At 37.5% G+C, this 24964-nt stretch overlaps 1 protein-coding gene across 2 annotated transcripts in view; it reads right to left on the bottom strand.

The window, feature by feature from the left end:
• Positions 1 to 20756: 20756 nt before the first annotated feature.
• Positions 20757 to 24964, bottom strand: part of SLC35F5 (solute carrier family 35 member F5) — a 35890-nt gene continuing 31682 nt past the window's right edge. For both annotated transcript variants that reach the window (XM_015827706.1, XM_015827778.1), the window contains 4 exons: positions 24682 to 24772; positions 22285 to 22439; positions 21677 to 21768; positions 20757 to 21208 (listed from right to left, as the gene is read on the bottom strand). In XM_015827706.1, the coding sequence (XP_015683192.1) occupies positions 21684 to 21768; positions 22285 to 22439; positions 24682 to 24772 (331 nt within the window). In that variant the 3' untranslated portion in view covers positions 20757 to 21208; positions 21677 to 21683. The remainder of the gene's footprint in view (positions 21209 to 21676; positions 21769 to 22284; positions 22440 to 24681; positions 24773 to 24964) is intronic.

Raw genomic sequence — 24964 nt, 5'->3', positions numbered from 1 at the left:
CAAGCTAGTAGGAAGGAGATATTTCTGGAGACTGAGAAGCCTAGTTGTTAAAACTGAGTTGCTCCAAGGGGCAGTTTCATAGTGTGGTTTACTGGCAGACATCAATGATAAATATTTGTATCTTGTCGAAGGGATCCCCAGGGTGCAACCTACTGTTAAAGTACTTAATTGTGAGAAGACATTCCCAGAACTTAGAATTGATTGATAAGCCCACAATAAATGTGGGATGCTTAGAAAAGGGTTGTCTAGAGGATTGGGTGACTGACAGCCCCATAAGTATGGTGTGAACGAAGAGCAATTGCATTAAGGCACACTCCGTTCTGAGTTCAGCAGGATAATTTTCACTATGTATTGATATGCAAACTCCTGGAATCTGTCATATAATATCTACACAACTTGAAAACAGTTCTTGACATTACGGCTCCTCACCATATTTGTTGATGCGAAGGAGCCAAAATATTCATTGGCTTTTAGAACCTCTTCAGATGACAGCTACAGTACAGGTCCCATAAGGCTCAAAGAAAATGTGAACACAAGCATTGTGCTGTCTCTCCTATCTCACAGTGAGGGATACAAACAAGACTCATACTGCCTCTCCCGTTGCATTTTTAGAGTGAAGGTGATGAAAGAGCCATAAGTGAAATATCAGGAGGCATTTTATTGTGGTCATTGCTATATAAAAAAATTAAAAAAGCATTGTTTTTATTTAGTTTTATTAACTACATTTAAAATGTTAACTTAGGAAGCTTATGGATTACAACTGGTCTGTGAACTCTAGGACAGAGGACAGACTGTGAATATTTTAATAACAAATAAAACATGGTAGACCCTCTGACTTTCAAACTTATAGGAATATTCAAAACCATGCATAGAGAAAGACTAGAAAGATGGTTTGCATATGTGTTTGGCCTTCATCCTTTTTCTTGTTTTGGAAAAATAATGCCTTTTTTTGGGGGGGGGTGTTAAAGGCCATTTTTAATGAGTCTCCAGTGCTTATTAGATACATTGTGCTACATGCACATTATTCATTCATTCATTAGATCTATATGGCCACCCATCTTATGAAACACCACTCTGGGTGGCTCGCAGCAATAATAAAAACCAAATTGTTTAATAATCAATAGCTGTGAATCAGCTGTTAGCAAACTCCAATATGTCTTGATTAAAGCTAGACTATGGGTCTTCCTTGACTGGGGGCTCAATTCAATTTCTCCACTTGCTACTAGGCCACAGTATGGCTTGCCATAATGCATCACTGGCAGGACTCAAAAAAATATCAGTTTGTTTTTTTTACTACGTTTTGAGGTTTTGAGATGGGAGTTTCTCTCCCTAAAACTGCCTACCACTCCTAAACAATTGGAACATTATTTTTATTGAACATTAGCCATTTTGATCCTGGGGTGCTTTGGAGGCTGCAAATCAGGTGTGGGAGATCATATCCAACTATAGGTAGTCCTTGTTTTAAGACCACAACTGAGCCAAACATTTCTGTTGCTAAGTGAGACAATTGTTAAGTGAGTTTTGCCCCATTTTACAATTTTTCTTGCCACAGTTGTTAAGTGAATCACTACAGTTGTTAAGTTAGTGAATATGGCTCCCCCATTGACTTTGCTTGTCAGAAGGTTGCAAATGGTGATCACATGACCGCGGGGACACATTTAACCATCATAAATATGAGTCAAAATACAAGCCGGTTGCCATGCGTCTGAATTTTGATCACATGACCATGGGGATGCTGCAATGATTGTAAGTGTGAAAAACAGTCATAGGTCACTTTTTTCAGAGCTGTTGTAGCTTCAAATGATCACTAAATGAACGGTTGCATGCAGTTACATACAATGCAGCAGTGCTGAATTATGGCTGAAAAAACCACCTGTCAAGTCATCTGCTTCTGAGCATCTCATCAAGTGTAGAACTCCTTGATAGTCATGAAAAAAAAATTAAACTAATTCCTTTGCTCCATAATGAATGGAGCCTTGCAAATAAACTCTGGGAAATGCTGCACCTTGGGAGAGGAAGATATAAAAATAACTTTTCTTTGGAGACCTAGAGCTGAGCTTTCTTTGGAATAGAATAGAGCTGGAAAGGACCTTGGAGGTCCTCTAGTCCAGCCCCCTGCTCAAGCAGGAGAACCTATACCATTTCTGACAAGTGACTGTCTAATCTGTTCTTAAAAACCTCCAGTGATGGAGTGCCCATGATTTCTGAAGGCAAACTGTTCCACTGGTTGATTGACCTCACAGTTAGGAACTTTCTCCTTAATTCCAGGTTGCTTCTCTCTTTAATCAGTTTCCAGCCATTGTTTTTTGTCTTGCCCTCTGGTGCTTTGGAGAATAGTTTGATCCCCTCTTCTTTGTGGCAGTCGCTCAAATACTGGAATACTGCTATCACATCACCCCTGTTTTTTCTTTTCTCTAGACTAGCCATACCCAAGTCTTGCAGCCGTTCTTCGTATGTTTTAGCCTCCAGGCCTTTGATCATTTTAGTTGCTCTCCTCTGAACTTTTTCCAAAGTCTCAACATCTTTTTTGTGATATGCTGACCAAAATTGGTTGCAGTACTCCAGGTGTGGTCTCACTAGGGTTTTATAAAGCGGTACTAGTACTTTCTTTGAGCAATGGCTTGCTATTCCAGCAGAACTTCCACTAGTAAAAAGTTTCCTTTACCATGGGTAAAACAATTTTCCTACATTACTTTCTTCATTGTTTACCCTTTGTTTGCGACAATTAAGTTAAATATTCACAAATAATGTGGCATTCATGGGAATGTGAAGAACACAGCTCTTCATCATCAATTTAAGTAATTAGTCAGCTTTTATGAAAGGGTCACCTTTATGGGCCAGGAAAATAGTTATCCACCAACACTATTGTGGGAATAAACGAAATGTCACCTATTTTCCTCTAGTTGTTTTCTTTTAAAGCTATTTGCAACTGTCTTTACAAGACAAATCCCATCTCGGGTTTTCTGTAATTTGTAGCAGTTCAACAATTCTATGCCACCACAGTGATTTAAATTAATACCAACAATGCATCCTTTTATACTTTAGGTATTCTGATTCTTGAAAGGATGGATCCATTTTCCCTTCTTTTACGATGAACTGAAAATGGTCCAGAAATAAACCCCCTGTTGTGCAGTGGATCAAGGGGTTATAGGAATGAAATGTTTGGATTTCAAAATTATTATTATTATTGCAAGGACAATTATAGCATCTGCCTTCTACATCACCTGTAATATTTCCTTGTTCTTTCTGAGTTTAATAGCAATCCTCCCAATAGTTTTTTTTGGGGGGGACGTGGGGGGGTGGGTGAGGGAGGTGGATCTTCATACATATATCTTTGTCCCATCTGTTCCTATTGTAATGCAATTTAATTTTAATTGTGAAGGTCTTGACTAATTAATTGAGAATTATTACTACTTCAAGAGTCTTAGTGAAGGTTAAAAGTGCTAGAACTCCTTGAGACCATTTGGGTGGGTGGGTGGTACTTTCAAGTTAGTCTTGAATCCTGGCAAATGCCTAAACAAGTCTCTGCAGTTTTGTTGGCAAGATTTTTGGAAGTGGTTTTCCACTGCCTGCTGAGAGTGACTGGTCCAAGCTCATCCAACTAGCTTTGTGCCCAAGACAGGACTAGAACTCACAGTCTCCTAGTTTCTAACCTGGTGCCTTAACTTCTACATCAAGCTGGCTGAAGTTGAAGATAGTTTATGCTCAAGAGTTTCAGAAACATTCTTTAAAGCACATGGTGAGAAGATGGATTTTGTAAGAAGATGGCAATGGCTGGATATTGAATGCTCCAATGTTCATAGAAATCAGAAAGTCCACACTACGGTACTAAAATGAAAGAAAACTAAAATATATGAGACTTTTTGGAGGAGTTATATAAATTCACTAACACATTTCCAAGGCTATATGCTAATTTCACACCCCTAGCCCATTAATTTCACTGTTATGACCATTCAGGGAGGTATAAGACATAGCCAGTTTCTATTACTTCCATTTTATTTTTATTTTTATTTGTATTCTCGAATAGAATAGAGCTGGAAGGGACCTTGGAGGTCTTCTAGTCCAGTTCCCTGCTCAAGCAGGAGAACCTGTATCATCTCAGACAAGTGACTGCCTAGCCTCTTCTTAAAAATTTCCAGCGATGGAGCGCCCACAATTTCTGGGGGTAAGCTGTTCCACTGGATAATTGTCCTCACTGTCAGGAAGTTTTTCCTTAATTCTCTCTTTGATCAGTTTCCAACTATTGTTTCTCGTCCTGCCCTCTGGTGCTTTGGTGAATAATGTGACCCCCTCTTCTTTGTGGCAGCCCCTCAAATACTGAAAGACTGCTATCATGTCTCCCCTATTTCTTATTTTCTTTAGACTAGCCAAACCCAAGTCCCGAAGCCGTTCTTCGTATGTTTTAGTCTCCAGGCCTTTGTTCATCTTAGTTGCTCTTCTCTGAATTTTTTCCAAACTCTCAATATCTTTTTTTGTGATATGGTGACCAAAATTGGCTGCAGTATTCCAGGTGTGGTCTTATTAGGGTTTTATAAAGTGATCTTGATTCTATGCCTCTGTTTATACAACCCAGGATTATTATCAGTGCATTAGATGTTATTTAACAGTGACTTCACTTATAACATCACTCATATATTAGATCCTGTGGAAAGAAAGAGCTTTTCCCTGCAGCTTTGCATTCTGATATGGAAGAGAAGGTGCACATGGCCTTCGGTCATTGCATGCCCCTTCCAACCTAGAGACATGGACACCTATAACCAGAAATGAACTTAATACGGAAGAATGGACAAGTTGGCAGAGCGTGCGAAGAACATTCTAATACAGGTAGTCCTCAACTTATGACCACAATTGAACCCAACATTTCCGTTGCAAATGAGATAGTCGGGTTTTCCCCCATGTTACGACCTTTCTTGCCACAGTTGTTAAGAGAATCTGATGTTGTTAGTATTACAGTTGTTAGGTGAATCTGACTCACTCAGTGACTATGCTGGTCAGAAGGCTGCAAAAGGTGATCATATGACCCCTGGAGACACTGCAACCATCATAAATATGAGCCAGTTGCCAAGCATCTGAATTTTGATCATGTCAGCATGGGGATGCTGCAATGGTCATGAGTGTGAAAAACGGTCATAAGTCACTTTTTTCAGTCCCAACATAACTTTGAACAGTCACTAAACGAAAGGTTGCAAGTAGAGGACTATCTGTATGCCACTTTTAAAAAGTCATGAGTTTCCTAACCTTGGGAGGCTGAGCTAATGATGTTCAAGAGTGTGTTGTGGTATTCAAGGTTCTAAAAAGAACATCCTATGGTTTGTGGTCTTTGGAAAGACACGGGGTGGTAGGCAGACTTCTCTAATTTCAGTCTGAGATGTAAATTAGCACAATTCTTTTTGTTTCCTATCCTTTTCAACAATCCTCCCCGGAGGCTGCTATTCAACTAACTGAAAATGAATCACTTGCAGCATGCTTCCACAACACTCTTCAACATAAATTTTGTTTTCCACTGTGCTTGGTTGTATGGACATCTTGTTCTGACAACTGCTTCTCTTCACAAAACCCTGCAATCTACAAAATAATTGAACAAATCATTTCAGTCATAGTGAACATGGAGGTGCAATCCAAAGGTTAGGCCACAGTGCTGATTAACTCTAAAACCGCAGTCAAGGACTGATAAAGCAGGGTTTTTTTTGAAGACTGGTATTACTTAAGAAAAGCTGAACAGCGGTAACAGAGACAGGTATCTAGCACACTACAGTAGCTCCCTCTGCTGGCCAAATCAAGAGGAAAGAACCTCCTGCAGGAAAATGTGCAATCCTATCTAACTTAAAATGAGTTCCTATCTCCATTTCATGGAGCTGATTTGCCTATTTTTAAGATCTCTCTGATTTTTATGTTCCCTGAAAATTTAATCTGTTATGTGTGTCCAATCAGCCTGGGGAAAAAAATCTCTTACCCCAAACAAAACTGCATTATTTGTTGGTACACCTTTGCATGAAGGGACATGCCGTATGGGGATTTCTTTAAATTGAACAGAAGTGCCTCGTAAATGGGAAAGATGGCTTCAGGTTTACTTTCCTATTCTTAAAGTTTGAGAGGCTGTTTGGTAGTAAAATATTTCTATTTAATGGTGGTAAAATATTTATATTTCAACAAGGAAGAATACAGGGAGCATAACCAAGAGCTGGAAGGGATAATTTATTTTAGTGTTGGCTGGAACTGAAATCCACACATCTTGAAGTCACTGAGGTTGAGAAGCATTGAATTTTAGGTTCCTGAGTCCAATTCCCTGCTCAGTGTAGAAATACGGTTAAAATGGGCCAGGCAAATAAATAGTTGTTCAGTTTTGGCTTAAATAGAAGCTGAGTCAATGATTCTATTGCTGACTTGCTGTTCTGGAACCCCTGAACTAGAAACTACTTTTTGCAACTTAAGGTCACCGTGAAACAACAGAAAACAGGTCCTGTTTTTCCTCTATGTGACACTTGCTCAGGTATTTATTTGATTGGTCTTTTTAAAAGGGTATCAGATCCAGTTCTTTTAAATCTTAGCTTACGTTTGAGCTTCCAATCCTGTGATTTGACCACCTTCTCTACATCACTTCCAATTTCTCCAAATGTTCCTTAAAACATGTATTTGCCATTTTTTAAACCAGCTGAGTGCACAGCAGCATAGAGAACTAATGCAAGTGCCAGATCCAATGACGGACTTGTAAACAATCCAAAACCAGGAATATAAAGCAAGAAGCAAAATGTTCTTTGAGATATGTATCTAAGTCTTTGTCTGCCTGAGAAAGAACAAGAGAGCGAGAAAAAGTATAAATCTGGTTGTGTATTTAAAAAAAACCTAAAATAATTATCATGTCCTTGTGGCTGTGAACCAAAGTATTCTTAGGTTCTTTTCTGAACCGTCCATCAGTTAAAGAAAGGTGGTACTGAACAATCTTTTCATGTTAAAGCCAGTGCTATTTTATGATCCAGCTCTTTATTTCAAAGAATTTATATCAAAAAGAATGAAATGAACAAAATAGGCTGGGGGTGTGGAGCAAGGAGTGGGAGGATGTAGAGAAAAGGCCAGTGTGGTTCCCAAGGAGACAAGTGCATTTAGTTCCAGATTACAAAATCTATCCTGCTGTTTCCTTGTTTCCAAATATTGTTTCATTTGAAGAATACTATGATTAGCATGCTACTCTCTGTATGCATACCTTCATTAAACTATGGAAATTAGAAAATGACATGACATTTTTCCTGTGGAAATAGTTCACCAAGCCTTCGCTCACAAGGCTTATATGAATTAGGTTGCATCCTGCATGTGGCGTACAATAATATAAAGATTAGTTTTTCCAAAGTCCAAATAGCAAAAAGCTACAGATGTGATACCTGGCAGGTGCATGCACTTTTGAACCCCGAATTTAGAAATGAGCCCAATCATTCATGGAGTAAATATATCGATCATCTTGATTCTGCATCTGGTTTGGTTACATTTTTAGAAGATATTCGGTTAAACTGGGACAAGTGTAAAGGTGATAAAGACTGAAAACTCATACGAGAGATTAAAGGAACTGAATATGTTTGGCCTTGATAAAAGATGGAATAAGGATAGAAAAAAAAATCTCAAGTAGCTGAAGGTTTTATTGAATCCTGAAAGGTTTTGAGGCTAAGGTGATATCTCAGATTTTTTTATAGTTATCCGGCCATTTCTGTTAAAGATGGTTTGGTAATAATCCAATTGAAATTTTTTTGAGCTATTTTCACTATATGGCTGTATATCCAACACTATCTTCTATTTGGATGTGAGGATTACATCAACTCAAGCAACATCCCAGATTTATGAAACTAATTATTGGTTCAAATCAATCTTTCCTCAGGAATTGCTGGAGCTTTTACCTCTTCTCAATAACTTACAATATGTACAGAAATTTCTAGATGATGATTTAGTTTAATGTAGGTTTTCCAGTCAGCCCTTTCTTAGGGGGGGTTGATAGGCCTAAATCTTCTTTGTGCCATGATTTAGAGCTACAAAAAGATTGCTGTCTGGCTCTTGTTCTCCCCATCTGTCTTTAACTTTACTCAAATTAACTACTGTATAGCAGAATATTTATCTTTAGCCACCTCATTTCTGAAATGTATTTGTGTTGTTGCTGCTTACGGTTTTAGATTTTCCTACTCTAGGATGAACTTAATCAAATGTTATTTTATCAATGAATCTTTATCAATCCTATGCAGGATAGGAAGCAAAGATCTTATTTTATAGGGAGGCAGATTCTGTCTCAATGTAAAGAAAGCTTCCTTAACGACATGGGCAGTTCAAGAGTGGAACTAATTATTAAAGAAGGTGATCAGCTCTCTTTGGTGAAGCTGTCCAGATAAAAGTTGAACAGTCTTTTGAATCCATCTTTGCTTTAATCTGGATTCTTGAACTGAGAAAAGGATAGCATAAATAGCAACTTCCTACTGGGTTTATGATAAATATAACATTAAACACAAAACTTTGACTCCATTTCATTACTCAGAGACATGGCATTGGGCTAGCTGAAACTTTGCAAAATGGAGCATACCGAATATTGTAATACTAATGAGGGTTCTGTTATTTTTTGAATGACTATCTGCCTAATGTGATCATCCCTATTTCAGACATTATTTTGAAGTTTAGTCATACAATTATGATGGGTGTTTGTTTATCACCTTGAAGGGTGGGGATTATATGAACGCAAATCTTTCCATCTGACCTTGAGTGCAAAATTATCTTTTTCCAGATCAGCAGTGCAGGAGCACTGCTCATTTAATGCAATTAAAATATACAGTAAAATTGTGAGAGATTAGAATTAATAGAGTATATCAGTACCAAGCTGAGAGTTGGATTATGTTTTCAGGTTTTCAAAAACATAAAGGATTGGGGAAAATGTCCATTAATATAATGAAATAGACTATAAAAACCCTGTATTGAGTTGAATGTTTAAGCGCAATGGCAGGTGGCTGGCAATTAATCTTGGGATCATACTCCTGAACCTAATTGATAAACTCATCATATTATATGAGTCCATCCAACCTAACAAATTAAATCTCAAAGTCAGTATTAATGACACATTAGCAGGAAGAAACATTCCATGAATAGAAGCTTTTAACATAGATTTCAATAAGATCTAAATAAGAAAGTTATATCTATAAAAAAAATCATAACACAATCCTGTACCCATTTTGTAGGAAGAAAATTTAAGTTCTATGGTGCTCACACCGGTAAAAATAATGGAACAAAAGTTAATAAAACAAAACCGAACGCTACAAAAGTCTATCAAAAGCCCTTGACTAGAATGTTTTCACATAAAAAAGCCAAAATATATTTTGTAATAAATCAATAAATATTAATAATTTTCATTCATTTAACCGTGCTTCAGTTAACCCCTATAGTTGTTAAATAGCTTACGAGAACCCACTTTGGAATTGATACCATACATACACCAATGATTTGTAAATATTCATAGTAATTATTTAACATACTCTTAAGCTTAATAAAATTGTCCTAGGATTGTCTTCACTGACCATCTATCAGTGGAAAGAACTTCTTTAAGGAAATGGATTCCATTGACGGATCCTCCAGGTATGTATGGTGTTGGACATGGTGTCTACAAGGGAAAGCAAGCAAGAGTAAAATCCTGTTCTGGGGGGTTAACTCAAACAACATTGCACGGTGCTCAGGACCTGAAGTCTTTACACACTTCCATTTCCTTCTAATGTCAGAAGAATCCTTAATAGAAAGCTGTAATTGGCAGATAAAATATCTGATGAAATGGAGTTTAGTTAATTAACATTTATGGCAATATAAATTTGTCCTTAGGATGTTGCAGTATCTCTTACCCTGCTGCAATTTTATGGGAACCGAAAACATTGGGTAATTTCCTTCTATTTATTGCTACTTCATACTTCCTCTCTTCTTGTCCGTGTGTTGGCTTTTGCTTGAGGGCTCCTCAAGCCATCGGCCACTCCTTTTGTACTGTGTAAAATTCTGCATGCATGGAGTACAACAGTACCAACATTTGGCATATGGTTTACTTGCAGCAAAACTATATTTCATGTGGAGTGGCATAAAATGGCAAAAACATAGCTTTTGTTCTTTGACCTATTTTGCAAACTTTGTTTTTCAGGTCTATCATCAACATCAACATCCCACATTAATCCACTGCAAGTTATGGATTACAATCTACTAGTCCAGTGCGGGCTGGTAGAATGAAATATTTCACCTTCTGAGTCAAGAACTAAGACTGAGTGAAAGGCCCAAAATTACCCACTAAGCCACAAATAAAGTTGGAAGGGACTTTGGAGGTCATCTAGTCCAACCCCCTGCTCAGGCAGGAAGCTTCAGTGCCTAAGGGAGGATAAGAGCTTGGGCGTCTCCACTCCCAGTATGGCAGCTTAAGAACAACTACTGGGTCTCATATGTATGTATAAGTATGCGAACACATCCACACAAACACTTCCCCACAAAGTGTATATGTTATAGGTACTGTATATATGTGTGGGTGTGTCTCTACCTCTACCTCTACCTCTACCTCTCTAACTATCTCTCTATCTCTCTATCTCTCTATCTCTCTATCTCTCTATCTCTCTATCTCTCTATCTATCTATCTATCTATCTATCGTACATCTTCTAAGCATCCTTTAGCTAGGGTCCGTCTTTAATCGTTTTTGAAAGATATCATTGCTTTAAGGAAGAGAGTGAGGAACTGGCCCAAAGTCACTTAGCTGGCTTCTGTGTCTAAGGGAGGATTAGAATTTGGGTCTCTTACTTCTAGTCTAGGACTTTTAACCACCATATATTAATGGCTCATACATCTAATATTACATATACCTACATTAGGTATATCAATTCATTTTTCAAGTGGTTCCAAGTCATAAAAAACAAGGAATATTATCTCTTTAGGCTAACAGTCAAAAGTTGGTATTTGCTCATCTTTATAAATACGAATCTAACTTTTAGTACTTTGGTTTTGTTCATTATTTTAATATTATATTTACAAATTGATGTTCAGAACAGAACTTCCTATTTTGTTATCTTTATCATTTAAATAATTACTGGCAGAAGGATCCATGGAGGGAGGTCAAAAACAGCAAAGTGATGGATGGAGTGCCACACTGCAACTTTTGTATATATAAGTTAATATCATATGAAAATTCAAAAGGGCAAGCATGCATTGCAGGATTCTGTCTGCTCTTTTGCAGATTTTAATCCTCTCCCCAAGGACACTACCAACTATAGATTGGTAATTATATCTCCTAAATAAAGAAGAATCCTGTAGCAACTATTTGCTAAAAAGATTCGGCCAATTTTTTCCCTTAAAAAACCCTTAGAAAACAACAGTACAATTCTGCACACTCAAAGATAACATAGGATTAAAGTACCTGAAATATAATTTTGCTTTGTATTTCTAATCCTGCCATTCCTGGCTAAATATGGTATTTGAGGGAACTATTACAGGAGTATTGCTGCTGTCCTAATGCTTATTGTAGCATTCTTGAAAAATTTAGAAAATAAACTTCTTTGTTGGGATAACTTTTGAATTTTTTTTTCTGTTGGAGGGGAGACAGTTCCCCTCCTTTGTTTTCTACTAATCTGTCAATGTCTTTATTAAATATTGTTTCCCTGAAATGACAAAAAAGCCATTTAGGATTTTTTTCTTCTGCAAATACAACAATTGCACAATGTGAACACCAGTTTTTGCTAGCCACATTCTCTGAAAATGCCACAAGTTTTTTTTTCAAACTGTGCTAGTTTCCAAGCCTTTTAGCAATTAGACGCTCACACTTAAAAGTTGAGTTTTTCTTTTGATTCCAGTATTGTTGCTAATGCAAATCACAACTGTTTGCCAATCTCTGGCCTGGGAAAAAAGCAAGCATCTTAATAAAAAATGCAAACCCAGAGACAGCAGTGTGTATTGTAACCAAGGTTATAGTCTAGGGACACAGTCAAGAGTAAGAAAGCATGAATAAAACAAGGCAAAATACAGAAGAAGCAATGCACATGAAATAACCTAGCTAGGGATATTTTTTAAAAGACAGCAGTAATGTGAAATGAATAAACAATTAGAGGAGCAAGCTCATTTATTACCCAGTCAGAGAAAAGAAAAATTAAATTATCTTCTGAGATATGTTGGTTGGGAAATACTAGCTCCAGAACCAACAAGATCTAATTTTCCATATCTCTCAATTCTCATAGTCTAATTTTTAAAAAAGCACTATCTATCCTAAATTTACATTGTGGTGTGGACTGACTTATATTAGGATGGGCTTTTACCTAAAATGCTAGGCTACACAATGTATTTATTATCTCTTTCCCCCCCTCCCAATTTAGAAGACTTTGCTAAATTACTTGCCTCTATACTTTATCCAAAATAACGAAAAAAAACTCATTCCCCATTTTCACTCATAGCAGTGTTTCTCAACCCTGGCCATTTTATAATGTGTGGACTTCAGTCCCAGCATTCCTTAGCCAGCAATACCGGCTGGGGAATTTTCGGAGTTGAAATTCACACATCTTAAAGTTGCCATGGTTGAAAAACATTGATCTAGATGTATGGAATATTAATTTCATTATGCACATCGATTTCAGTTCAAATTGAAATCCTCTTATACAAGGGGAAAGACTTTTTTCAGTTGGGCATGGGGTTCTTGGATAAGAGAAAATTGAATGAAGTTCAAGAAGTTGCCAGAAATGTTGACTTTAGTTGACGTTAATGGTTTAGAAATTGAGGCTAAATATGCTTCAATATCTTCAGTTGTAGCTTCTTCAGATGTGGTGTACCAAAAAAGCACTATCAATTATTTGAGGAAGTGAATGAATAAGGTTTGTTGAAAGAAAGTGTTGTGTAATCTTTTCCAAGTTTCAAGATATTTGCTTGTAGTAAATGGGGAAATAAGAGCTTGAAATGAGATAAGGTTAAGAATTCAAGAAATTTTTGTATGAAAATACAAATGAATCAGTTTGTTGATTTACAGTTTTATATAGTTTCTCCCCAATATGAAATTGCTTTAAATATTAAGTGGGCCTAATCTGATCCTTAACAAAATGTATAACAAAAAGCCCTCAATATTATGAAGCTAAACGCTGAGGTTAATATTTGACCTGGAAGGCTAAGATATAAAGATTCCTTTTATTCTAAAAAGTTTAGAACAGCTACACCAGATGCAGATCCATATTATTTAACATTATATTCAGTTATAAATATACTAACGTGTGCTTAAAAATCTTTTGGGGAGATTTTTTTTTTACTTGGAAGGTATTGCTAAAGCATGGTAAAAATAATATTCTGAAAACACATTTTATTGAACAGATATAAAAAAATCACAATACAACAAGTGAAAATCAGACCTGTCAATGCTTAGTCTACTATATATTGTTTTAGTGTCATTGAGGAAATAAATCAAGCATGTGTTTGAAGCTTTTCTTACCCCCAATTCTGCTATGGAAAAGGCACAAAATCATAGAGTTGGAAAGGACCATTAATATGTTTTTATAAAAGTAAACAGAATGAGAAAAATACAATAAAGTTTTACAAAATGTAAAAATTGCATTAAAATTCCCAAAATATTAAATGAAACCATTTGTTCCACATTTTGCACTCTGAAAAAAGAAGAGACACTTTCTTCTATATAACAACTGTTTCAGTATTTGACAAGTGCTATCATATCTTTCCTCAGGTGTCTTTTTTTAGACTAAACCTACTAGCTATTTCTATCTCTATTTATAGGATTTAGTCTCTCTGATCATATTTGTGCCCTTTTCTGATCTGTTTCAATTTCTGTAATCCTCATTAAAATGTATTGCCCATAATGGACATAGTGTCTGAAGTGGGATTTAATTAAAACAGAATAGAGTTGAATGATCCTGTGATCAGTCAATTTTGGAATATATATATTCAGAAGCCAAAAATCAAATTTGCCTTCTTTGCAACCATATTGTGCTGCAGTCAATTTGTAATCAACAACTCTTCCAAAATTGTGATTGTAGGTACTATTACTTAAACCAAGTGCTTAGCATCCTGTAGCTGTTTTTAATTTCTGTTCTCTAACTGAATAATTTTGCACTTCTCTATGTTAAACTTCGTTTGTTTACTTTCAGTCCTTCTAACCAGGGACCGGTTACATGGAGAGAGGTTTTTCCGCAGACTGGAGGGGGTGTGGTTTTGTATGCTGCCTGCATCCCATGGATGGGGCTTTGCTTGTTTCTGCGGACTGGTTGCTGGCATGCTGCGGCTCGGTACTGGTCCACGGACTGGGGGTTGGGGACCCCTGGTCTACGCGTTCCCAAAATATTCCCTCCACTTATTAATTCAAAACAGTAATTTTTAGAGAAAGTCTTGTGAGATACCCACTCAAACATCACCAATTTGATGGGGAACCACCATCAAAGATTTTTCAGCCACCATAATTGGTGTAGCACTGAGCCTATCTTAACTAACTTCTTAAACAGCATTTATGGGGTATTATGTTGCTGAATTCAAGTTATATGCTCATAGCATTCCCACTGTCTATTAGATACTTACAGATTACCTTTTTACTGTATACTCTGTTCTAGGATCTTCCTGTATTGATGTCAAGTCAAGTCTGTTGCTCTCATTTATGAAGGCAGCAACATTTACTATGAAGACATAATTTAGTCAGGAGCTATCATTTAACCATGTTTGAGTACCATTCTCAATGAAACAGTAACGTATTAATCGTTACTGTGTACTTGTTTTTACTGGATGAGGCATGTGTAATACTGTTGTTTCAGCTATAAGGGCAAGTCCCCATAGTTGCATTGCTGGAATTTCCTCCCATGCCAAAGCCAGTAGGATATCAACCCATTCTAAATCTTGCTGCCCTCACAACAGGGTATGTACCTGGAACAGATCTGCATGGTGCTGCTATTCATAGCTTTAGTACATGCTATTCCCAGGACTCAGAAAGGCTATGAAAGCCATAACAATTAGCAGGGCAAACCAGCTGATTATAAATGATCAAAAATCTAAAGTCCTGGTGTTTTCAAGGAAAGCAAAGCAATTTAGTTGGATAATAAATGGAAGTAAAATCGAGGTGCTCTTTTTAAATATCTGGGAATGGTTTTCCATTCGCAGGGAACTTGGAAAGCCTATGACGAATATGTAACCTCAAAGTCCTCTACAACTATCAAGAAATTGTCTTACTCCAAAGAAGAATTAATGGAATGGAATTAAAAATGTCCAAGGCCAAAATCCTTATCCATGCTTGATTTGGAGCCCAAATAAGACTCTATATTTTATAGAAAGTGAATTTATGCAAGCAAAAAATTTAGGGTCCTGTCATGCTATGCGAGAATGACCTTGGAGACACACGGAAGAGCTGTAGGCTAGGCAATGATCAGAGAAGAGAAAGCTAAGCCCATGGAAAGAACGGGAGAGTGACAAATGTCTTAGAATGGACCCTCCCTAATTTCCTGGATTGTAAAAGTGATGGGGGGACAGATGTACTTTTAGACTTGCAAGATTCTGTTGATGTAACTTTACAATAAAGATAGAAGTAATACTCCTGGGTGTGCTTCTTGTCTAGGCTGACAGGTCTTTACATGCAGCCCCAAGGAGTGCAGCCCTCAGGCTTGAAATGGGAATGTCCAAATTAGAAGCAAGGGCATGAATTTAGTCTTGATAGACTGGAAGATGATTACACTCTTCCTTATTAGTTATGCAAATATTCTTGGATGACTACCCATCCACATGGTTTTCAGCAGTGAACTAGAAACAGGTTAAGAAAGACAGTTCTCCAAAGATTGAATGGTATCAGGTATCAAAATGAAGGTAGGTAAGGTAGCACCTTCTCCTAGGATATAAGAATTCTGATATGTAAAAGCACTTTGCAAATTGCAAGTTTGTATTCTCCTTCCTCAGACTGAGAATGAATTTTTTTCAGAACCAGACATAATGTCTATTACTATAGCATTTCTACAGGCAGATTCCAGTGTGACAAGGCCTACCCTGTAAAGGCCAGTTCCCTGATCCAGCTTCTGCATAGCCAGAGTGGGATGGAAAATGAAATGTCAAGTTTCCTTTAGTTGCCTCAGATTTCTTTCCAAATTATCTAATCTACAGTACTTATTCCCAAATCCAAGTACAAGCATGAATACTGTCTCTTCCTACTGGATGGATGGATGGATGGATAGACGGACAGACAGACAGACAGACAGACAGACAGATAGATAGATAGATAGAGTGGAACCCCCAATAGCAGCAGCATTGTGCCCTGACTGCAAAATGAAACAAGGAAAGGAAAATGCAGAGGCAGCACAACACCTTACATTTTCCATTGTGTGAAGTGGGGCAAGATTGTTAGTTTTAGAACCGTGTGGTGTTTCTGCGAAGCTGTCTGCTTTAATCTAAATGCAATTGCTATAAATGCGGTTTAAAATAGAAAGTGAAAGTACACATAGTCCAAAGTTGCCGAAGGGAGGGGCCCTTTCTCAGAGAGGAAAGTGACCAAGAAATGTAGAATCTTTTAGTCTGCAGGAAGAGCAAATATACCCTAGTAGTGCACAGGGCATATCTAACAATTAGGCAGATAAGTGCTTTAGTCTGGCGAGATTTACTGTCTATGGGTGAGCAGCAGTAAAGAACTACTCTGAAGTAACTCTTCATGTCATTCTTGGTTGTTTGGGCCTGACATCAGAGGAGCTTGGGATCTCGCTCCACAGCCAAAAGAGGAAGACGGAATGGGAGAAAATGTCCAGGATCAGAGAGAAAGAGACAATCCACAGAACCAATTGCAGCCACATTATTGACATGGAAAAATGACCTTTCAAGTCATTTTTTCAAAATGTGTCAGCATTTACTCTACCTGCAGGGAGAATCTTGAAGCAGGGAAAATACATGTCAGATGGACAAGAAACTGTTTTTGAACCGCTCAGTATCGGTTGCCTTTGAAACCCAGGTGGGAGCATGGAATCAGTGGGTGGGTCATGCTTGCGTTGGCTAAGTGGAGTTTGTCTGAGAGAAGCAGGTTGAGCAAATTCATCTTTCTCAAGCAATTTAATCATTTTATTGGAGAAAAATCTGTGCCTGTGAATGGCTGCAGTGTTATCAAGAGGCAATTATAAATCAGTTCGAAAGGAATCAAAGGCACAGCACTTGCCATGAACCTTCTCTGTTTTTTTTTTTACACAAAGTAACGCCTGTCTATTTCTTTTTAAAGCTTGTTTGAAATCTGAAAAAAAATTGTATAAGACATACACACACGCACATATTGATTCTGAAAAATAATTGAAATAGACGAAACAAGATACAATCAAAAGGCTTCTTGAATTAACCTTTATTTGTTTTTGGTTTATGCCCAAATGTTTCCCTGTATAGGCATTATCAGTCTCCACCTCAGATATTTTTCCAGTAAAACTGTTGGCTTTGATCTTAAAATATCTACGACAGTGGTGGCAAACCTATGGCACAGGTGCCAGAGGCGGCACTCAGAGCCCTCTCTGTGGGCACGTGCGCCATCGCCCCAGTCCTAGGCCTTCAGCTGGGTTTTATAAAACCTTTTCGCTTTAGGCCTCCGCCACCGTGTGCAAAAAAAAAAAAGATTCAATCAGTCAATTTCAACTTCTCGTGGGGAAAAAAAAGATCTTGCAAAGTTGGAATTGATTGAACTTTTTAGTCCCACCCAGTCTGCTGTTACCACTGCAGCCACGCCCAGCCAATGGGCCATGCCCAGCCAATGGGCCACACCCACCCGGCACTCGACGATGCATAAGTGAGTTTTGGGTTGCAGTTTGGGCACTCAGTCTCTAAAAGGTTCGCCATCACTGATCTAGGAGAATAATTCCATCCACAGGAAGATTCCACTGGCAAAAGGATGGGATAATTTTAGATTTCCCCCTTTACCCTAAAATATGTCTAGTGCAATTGCAGAAATTTTTTGATAGTGGAGACAGTACTGACAACTCTGGTGGAAATAATATTTTATTTCTGTTGATAAGTTTATCCAACAGAGAGGATTCCTTTACACTTGAAGCTAACAAATTTTAAGAGTTATAGATATCCACTTCTGGTTTCTAAAATATGAAGGGAGACTGTCTTTGTGTCTCCAGCATTAACTCAATGTAAATAAATTCAGGTAGGGGCCAGAATTTCCATCACTAAGAGATGCAGCCATAAAGCGTGATGTCATGTGACCCATTAATAGTGGCAATCCCGGCACTACTTGTTGTCATTGTTAACCGAATTCCACTGGTTGTTAAGTGAGGATTCACCCAGATTCAAGCCATTCTCAGCTTGGTCCCTCCCAGCCTTGAACTTCATTAAGGCAAGTCACTGGCTTCTTTTCAACTCTTCCCCACTCTGCCCTTTGGGCCACCTTGCACTCCACTGCTTCTGCCAGCCTTACTGCCCTGCGCAGTGGTTGCCAAGTGAATGGTCATAACTTGAGGACTACCTGTAAACGATTCCACAGGATATAGTGACAGTACTTACTGAGAAGGTCAACATTGTTTTAGCACCATCCTCTTACATATGTAGAGCATCTTGTGCAGCTGAGCCCTTGACGTTCCACCCCCATTGGGAGAATTTCTGTCGTTAAGTTGTGGTTGTAAGTCAAGTCAGGCCTGTTTTTATGACAATTTTTACAATGGTAATTAACGGCAATGAAGCAAGGTCAGCCTCCCCAATGGGTAATTTTTGCGAGAAATCAGAAAAAGAGGTCGCAAATGGTAATCACATGACCACAGGATGCTGCAACCAGTCACAAATGTAAGCTGGTTGCCAAATACCTGAATTGCAATCACGTGACCACAGAGGTGGTGCGATGGTCATAAATGTGTCATTCCCACCCCCCAAGGATGGCATAATTTTGAACCATTATTAAAAGTGGTAGGTTGAGGACTACCTGTATTCAGAAGTTGACCTACAGTCAGCAGAAGTCATATAAAGGTTTGATCCCTGTGGATGTGATCTTTTGGCAAGTTGGAGGGCTCTTTGGTATCCAAAAAGCTTTTTTGTCCAAGAGTATTGCTTGGGAATCACAGGAAATCCATAGGTATGCTTCCATTTCCAGCATTCATTTCCATAATGATATGAAGAATGTTGTGCATCATTGTGTAATGTAAAAGTTATGGTTGATCAAATCAAAGCCTCTCCTAACCCAACATATTATTTTTCCAGTTCCTTTTGTATTCAGAATGTAAAGAAAATAGCTCTATTAGGCTTTGTGAACCACCTTGGGCTGGTTCAATGCAATTATCTGTAATACAGGTAACCCACATTTAGCTGCTTCCTTCTTTAGCAAGGGTTCAGTTATGACAGTGATAAAAAAGTAATTTTTATGACCAATCCTCGTATTTATGACCCTTGCAAATCTGTAAAATAAAGCAGATTTGAAGTTTCAACTTAGTGACCACTTCGCTTTAATGACCATGTTGTCAATCCCAGTTGTGGTTGCTAAACAAGAACTACTTTTATGCAGATAAAATTCAATTGACTTTTGCAACTTGTTCCAATTGAATGGTCTATACGTATTTTCCATTTTAAAACAATCACATTTATTCGGGGGGGGGGGACTTCTATAGTTGTTAAGGAATAGTTTTGTTCTTTCCCTGTTTCAATCAGCATGCTGTAGGGTAATCCTCGAGTTACATCTATTTGTTAGCAACCATTCAAAATTACAGTGGCACTGAAAAAATGGAATTATGACCACTCTTCCAAGTTCCGACCATCACAGGACACCTGAAGTCATGTGAACACCATTTGGGCTGGTTCACATTTACAACCACCCTTGCTGCCTGCCCCTATTCCTTCAGCTGCCTTGCCATGTAAGAAGCCCTTGGCTGAGGAGCTGTTAGGAATCACCACCAGATATCCTGGCCATGCCTGAAGGAAGCCCCATAGAAACATCCCCACCTTGCTGTCCAGTGGAAGGATAGCCCTGGCCAGTAGTGATACATGACACAGAGGACTTGCCGCTTTGGCCACCTCCTTTCCCAGTAGGGCCCCAGCATCCAGTTGCCTGCCCTTCACACCTCCCTGTTGTACTGGCCTGCCTGCCCTCCTTAGTGTACTCCCTTCAGCCCACCTGCCTGGGATTCCCATCTTTTGCCACTTCGTGGTTACGTAAAGTCCTCGCTTAATGATCGGAACAGTCCTAGGATTGCAATGCCATCCTGGACAGCCAGGATTGCTGTCATTAAGCAATGCAGTTGTGTGACATCACAATTGATGACTGCATCATGAAGCAATGGAAATTCTCGAGGTCACTACCTGTATTTTCTTTTTTGTTAAACTGTTTCCTAAAAGCAATAAAGCTGATTTACAAACTGCCTCAATTCAAAATGTTTCTATCATTAAGTCACGGAATCTTGACATATCCAATGTGTAAGAAAATCAATTAGGTGTAAGAACCTGGCTCTAGATTTCACCTCTTTGCTTTGAATCCCACAGTTTTCAGCCATACATCATTAGCCCATATTCCACAGATGCAAAACTGATCTATTTTGCCTTCTACCCAAAAATCTATTGTTTTCAATGGAATGCGGATTTAATTTGAAAATGTGTAAAAAGTCTATGAAGCAAATAGTAACGTATTATGAAGAAGTTTTATCTACAAAAGTGAGACAGTACTTATAACTATCTTTGTACATTATTTTTTAAAATCTTGAATTTATTATGACATAATAGATATCACAAGGCACCCAAATGATTACCAACGCTTTCATATATATGAAGATATGTATAATATTTGAAAGCCACAATAACTTCTGCAATAATAAAGTTATTCAATAAATTGTTTTTTTTTTTCATTATTCAAGTAGAGTTTATACATCACAAAATGATAATTCGTACCTATTACAGGTAAACTGGTGTTTTATCTTTCCATTTGAAATTTTTTACAAAATTATGACTTTTTACAGAAGATGAAAAGTATTTGTAAAAATATCCAGCACTCAACAAAAATATGTTTTCTTTTTTAAAAAAGAAAATCATTAGAACAGCATTCTCTTTGATTTGTCAAGTAATTTCACCAGCTGAGTTCTATAAGGCAAGCTGGTTTTCGTAAAGGATTGGCATTTCCTCTAACTGGTTAAATACTGGAAACTGAAAAAGAATCTGTATATTTTTAAGTTTCAAAAGAACTGAAACATTTAAAGATTCAGAAGAGGTACTGAAACATGATTCCAAGAGGACTTTCCAAGTGATTGTCTCTTCGCTGAGTTTTCATGACATTTTACGCTATTTAAAAAAAATGGGAAAACATATCATTAATGCTCTTATATCACAGTATACATTTCTTTGATAAGATAGTCTAATCTATAATAATTAAACTTGTTACTGATGATTAACTGATTCCCAGGATGCAAGCATGTATACCATCCTGCTCAGTATTTTAGTCCGTGTCTTGAAAATGGAAGGTACTTTTTCCGCATATGACTTGACTTGCACCATGGAAATTAAAATATTTGGCATGGTTACTTAGCACTGTAATGAGCAATTATTTCCTTTTATTTTATTTAATTATAAAACTATTTTGTAATAAGATTCTCATCAAGATTAAAGATATTGTTTATGAGTCCTCTAAAATGGGGCTGGGAAGGACTGGCCTTCAGCTAGGCTTGAACTAAAAGGAGGGACTCATTCCAGGTCAATATATTAGCATGTTTCTCTGTTAGCACAGGGTGAAGTTAATTTACAATTACGTACCTGTTGCCTAAGAACAACCACATTCTCCATCTTCTTGGGAAACATTATGAACTGCAATGAGACTTTCACACTGTTCGCTTTCTTCAGATGTTCTATAAGACGTTACAGACTTGTGAGACTTTTAAAATTTATCCGTAATATTATGTTGTAAAGAACACATCTATATCAATGGGATAAATATTACTTTACATCTCCCATAAGAAATTGTTAAGGACAAGCAATACTGGACTTAACATTTTGTAGCAATCGGAGTAATACTGAGAGCTTCTCTTATACTAATTATTCAAGCAAGTTCATTTAAACGACTAAAAACAGAACTCTCTAGAATGATGTCAAGAAAAGAATGTTTCTTATAATAACACCTCAAAATACTACTGAAAATAATTATAATAATAAGATATTCAATGTTCAAATATTTAGGTCAAGTTAGAAGGAAAGCATATCATTCAGGCAGTTTTAAAACCAGATCCTGCAAAGTTCAGAAAGATCTCTATAAATTTCATTTTGAAATGATTTGTGGTAGAAACTAAGATACAGTAAAGACGTAGTTGAAAAATTAAGGGAAGAAAGATGAAGTGGATGGGAAAGAAGCAAATAAATCACCCTACCTCTGAATACGATGTTTTCGGCAGATAAATACAAAAACTCTTCTAATTCCCACCATTACTGGATCCCAGTTGTTGTAGTGACATAAAAGTGTTGCAATGAAAAAGGAAAAAAATACAGGGATTGCCCCTGCAAAAAATAACCAAGAAAACTGGACCTGAAATTAAAAGATCAATTTGATATTTTATCAAGAGTAAAAGTAGGTTAATGGAAAGACAAATATCCCACAAATTTGGGTCAGGAAAGAGACATTTGGAGGGCAGCAGGTAGCTGGAAGGAAAAGGGAACATGAGAGGAATATTTAGCCAGAATCTTAAGTAAATCTTGATTACAGTAATGTCTATCCAATCTGGAGTCTTAAGCTCCATCATGACATCAACCTTGGCTATGGTTGATGCTTGTAGTCACATGCTTCCCACTCCTCATGCCCTACTGTTAAACAGAGAGTTGAAACATTTTTCATTGTGTGTTTAATTTGAATTCACCCAACAATGGGTTTCTCTCAGCTCTCTGCAGTTGTATCAGAAGAAAGAAAGAGTATAGAAGCATATGGCTCTCTGGGGTGTTTCTCTAATGATGAAATATGGTGTTCATTCAAATGAAATCAAATGCGGAAAAGGATGAGGCTGCTTTCCACAAAAGGGGGGGGTCATACTTCTTTGGTGGTTCTTCTAAATTAGTTACACATTTCAAGTTCCTGAAACAGCTATGCAGATCTTTACAGCTAGAAATGTTTGATCTGTTTTGGCAATGGATGAACTTTACAGTTTGGATGGTTAAAGGGGTAGAAATGAATAAAGCCTGCAAGATAAAATAATCTCATACTTGGGATGAGAAACATTTCAGGAAAGGACACCAGATAAAGTGTGAATCCTTTAATTTAAGAGGCAGAACTATGTGAGTAACTTAGACATCAACCAAGGCTATAGCTGACAGTTAAAACTGACAGCTGCATTAAATGCTAATTTCACACTATCTATGAAATATCTCACTTTAGAGTGAAAGTGTCACAGTGAGGGCAAATTTTACCAACATTAGAAATAAATATGGAGAACAGATGATATTTCTACTGTTGCTAGTAAGATATTTCAGTGATTCAGTAACTGAGGCTTTTGCTTCTTTGCTTTCCTGGAAATTTCCTGTTGAAATTTTCTTTTTAAAAACACGTTCCTATCTAATAACTTTTATATGAAAATAATAGTCTAAATTCAGTAAAATCCCTCCTACTCTATAAGTACAGTATATATTAAATTTATGTTCTTGATGTAACAATTACTGGCTTAAATGAAAGCCAGCTGAGTGGCTTTGGGCCAATCACACTCTCTCTCGGCCCAACCCACCTTCACAGGGTCGTTGTAGAGAAAATAGGTGCGTTGGATATGCTTGCCACCTTGAGATATTTATATAAATAATAGGTAGGATAAAAATAAAATAAATAGTTAATAAATGAATGAATTAGCACAGCAGTCCCCAACCTTTGCAGCTTGGTGGCCCGGCCGGGGGGGAGGGAGAGGGGAACTGGGCCCCATGAGTGGTGGGTCGGCACATGTGAATGTGCAGCTCCACTCACACGAGAGAAGCTTTGAGGCACCACTCATACAAGTGGGGATGGACATACACCAGCCCACCACTCACCTGGCCCGGTTGCGAACAGGCCACAGTCCGGTAGTGGACCATGGCCCACAGGTTGGGGACCCCTGAATTAGCACACAACTGACTGCAACTACCATTACATCCTGCCTTATTCTGATTCCTGAAGCAAGACACCACAAGGGGGAGATAACACTCTATTTAGTAAAATAATTCATTTGGGGAACTTACAATGAACACTATGGGCATCTATCTGAGGCTTTCTGAAAACAGTGGATTTGTGTTGTAGTGTTTTTGTTGCTTGCAAACACCTGTGCTTTATATGAATGGGGAGTCAATTTGGTGTAGTAGTTAATATGCCAGTTTGGAAAATGGGAGACTGTGAGTTCTAGGCTTCTTTTAAACATGAAAACTGACAGGGTCACTTCAGGCCAGTCACTCACTCACAGCCCAAATCACTTTACAGGACTGTTGTGAGAGAAAATAGGAGGCAGGATTATTAAGTATGTTCACTGCCTCAAATTATATATAAAAGGATAGGATAAAATAATAACAAGAACAGCAACAACAGCATTAAAAGCTTTTGATGGGCAAAATCCTATTGTCTACAATTAAATACATTTATTTTTGCAACAGCATTAAAACTCTTTTTTGTTCATGAAGATTCCATTAGGAATTTTTAAGATTTTCTTAAATTTAAAATATAAGAAAGTTAATTTGGTTTTTAATTTTAAAAAATTTGAATTTTAAAAATTTCTACTGGAACTTTCTGTAATATTTACCACTGCCTTTAATACAATTTGAATTACCTTTTGCATGCATATGTCAGCAATTATGGACAGAGGTATTGTAAGGCTCAGGGCAAGTGTTCCTATCAATGATGAGGTAAGAAAGCAGCCCCTGGAAAAATGTTAAAATACAAAGACTTAAAAAAAAATAGAGGCACAGAAACAAATTTCACAAGTGTATACCAGAGTTTTGCAGAATTTGTAGGTACTTGGTCTAGTTGTACTTAGGAAACTCATAATTTCCGTCTTACTTTATTGATCAGATTTCTCTAGTCCTACCATGTATTTCTGTTTAACAACTTTA

Source organism: Protobothrops mucrosquamatus, unplaced genomic scaffold (genome assembly GCF_001527695.2).
Source record: "Protobothrops mucrosquamatus isolate PMUCROS unplaced genomic scaffold, P.Mucros_1.0 scaffold_14, whole genome shotgun sequence".
Taxonomy (NCBI): Eukaryota; Metazoa; Chordata; class Lepidosauria; order Squamata; family Viperidae; genus Protobothrops; species Protobothrops mucrosquamatus.
This window is presented reverse-complemented; position numbering and strand designations above follow the sequence as displayed.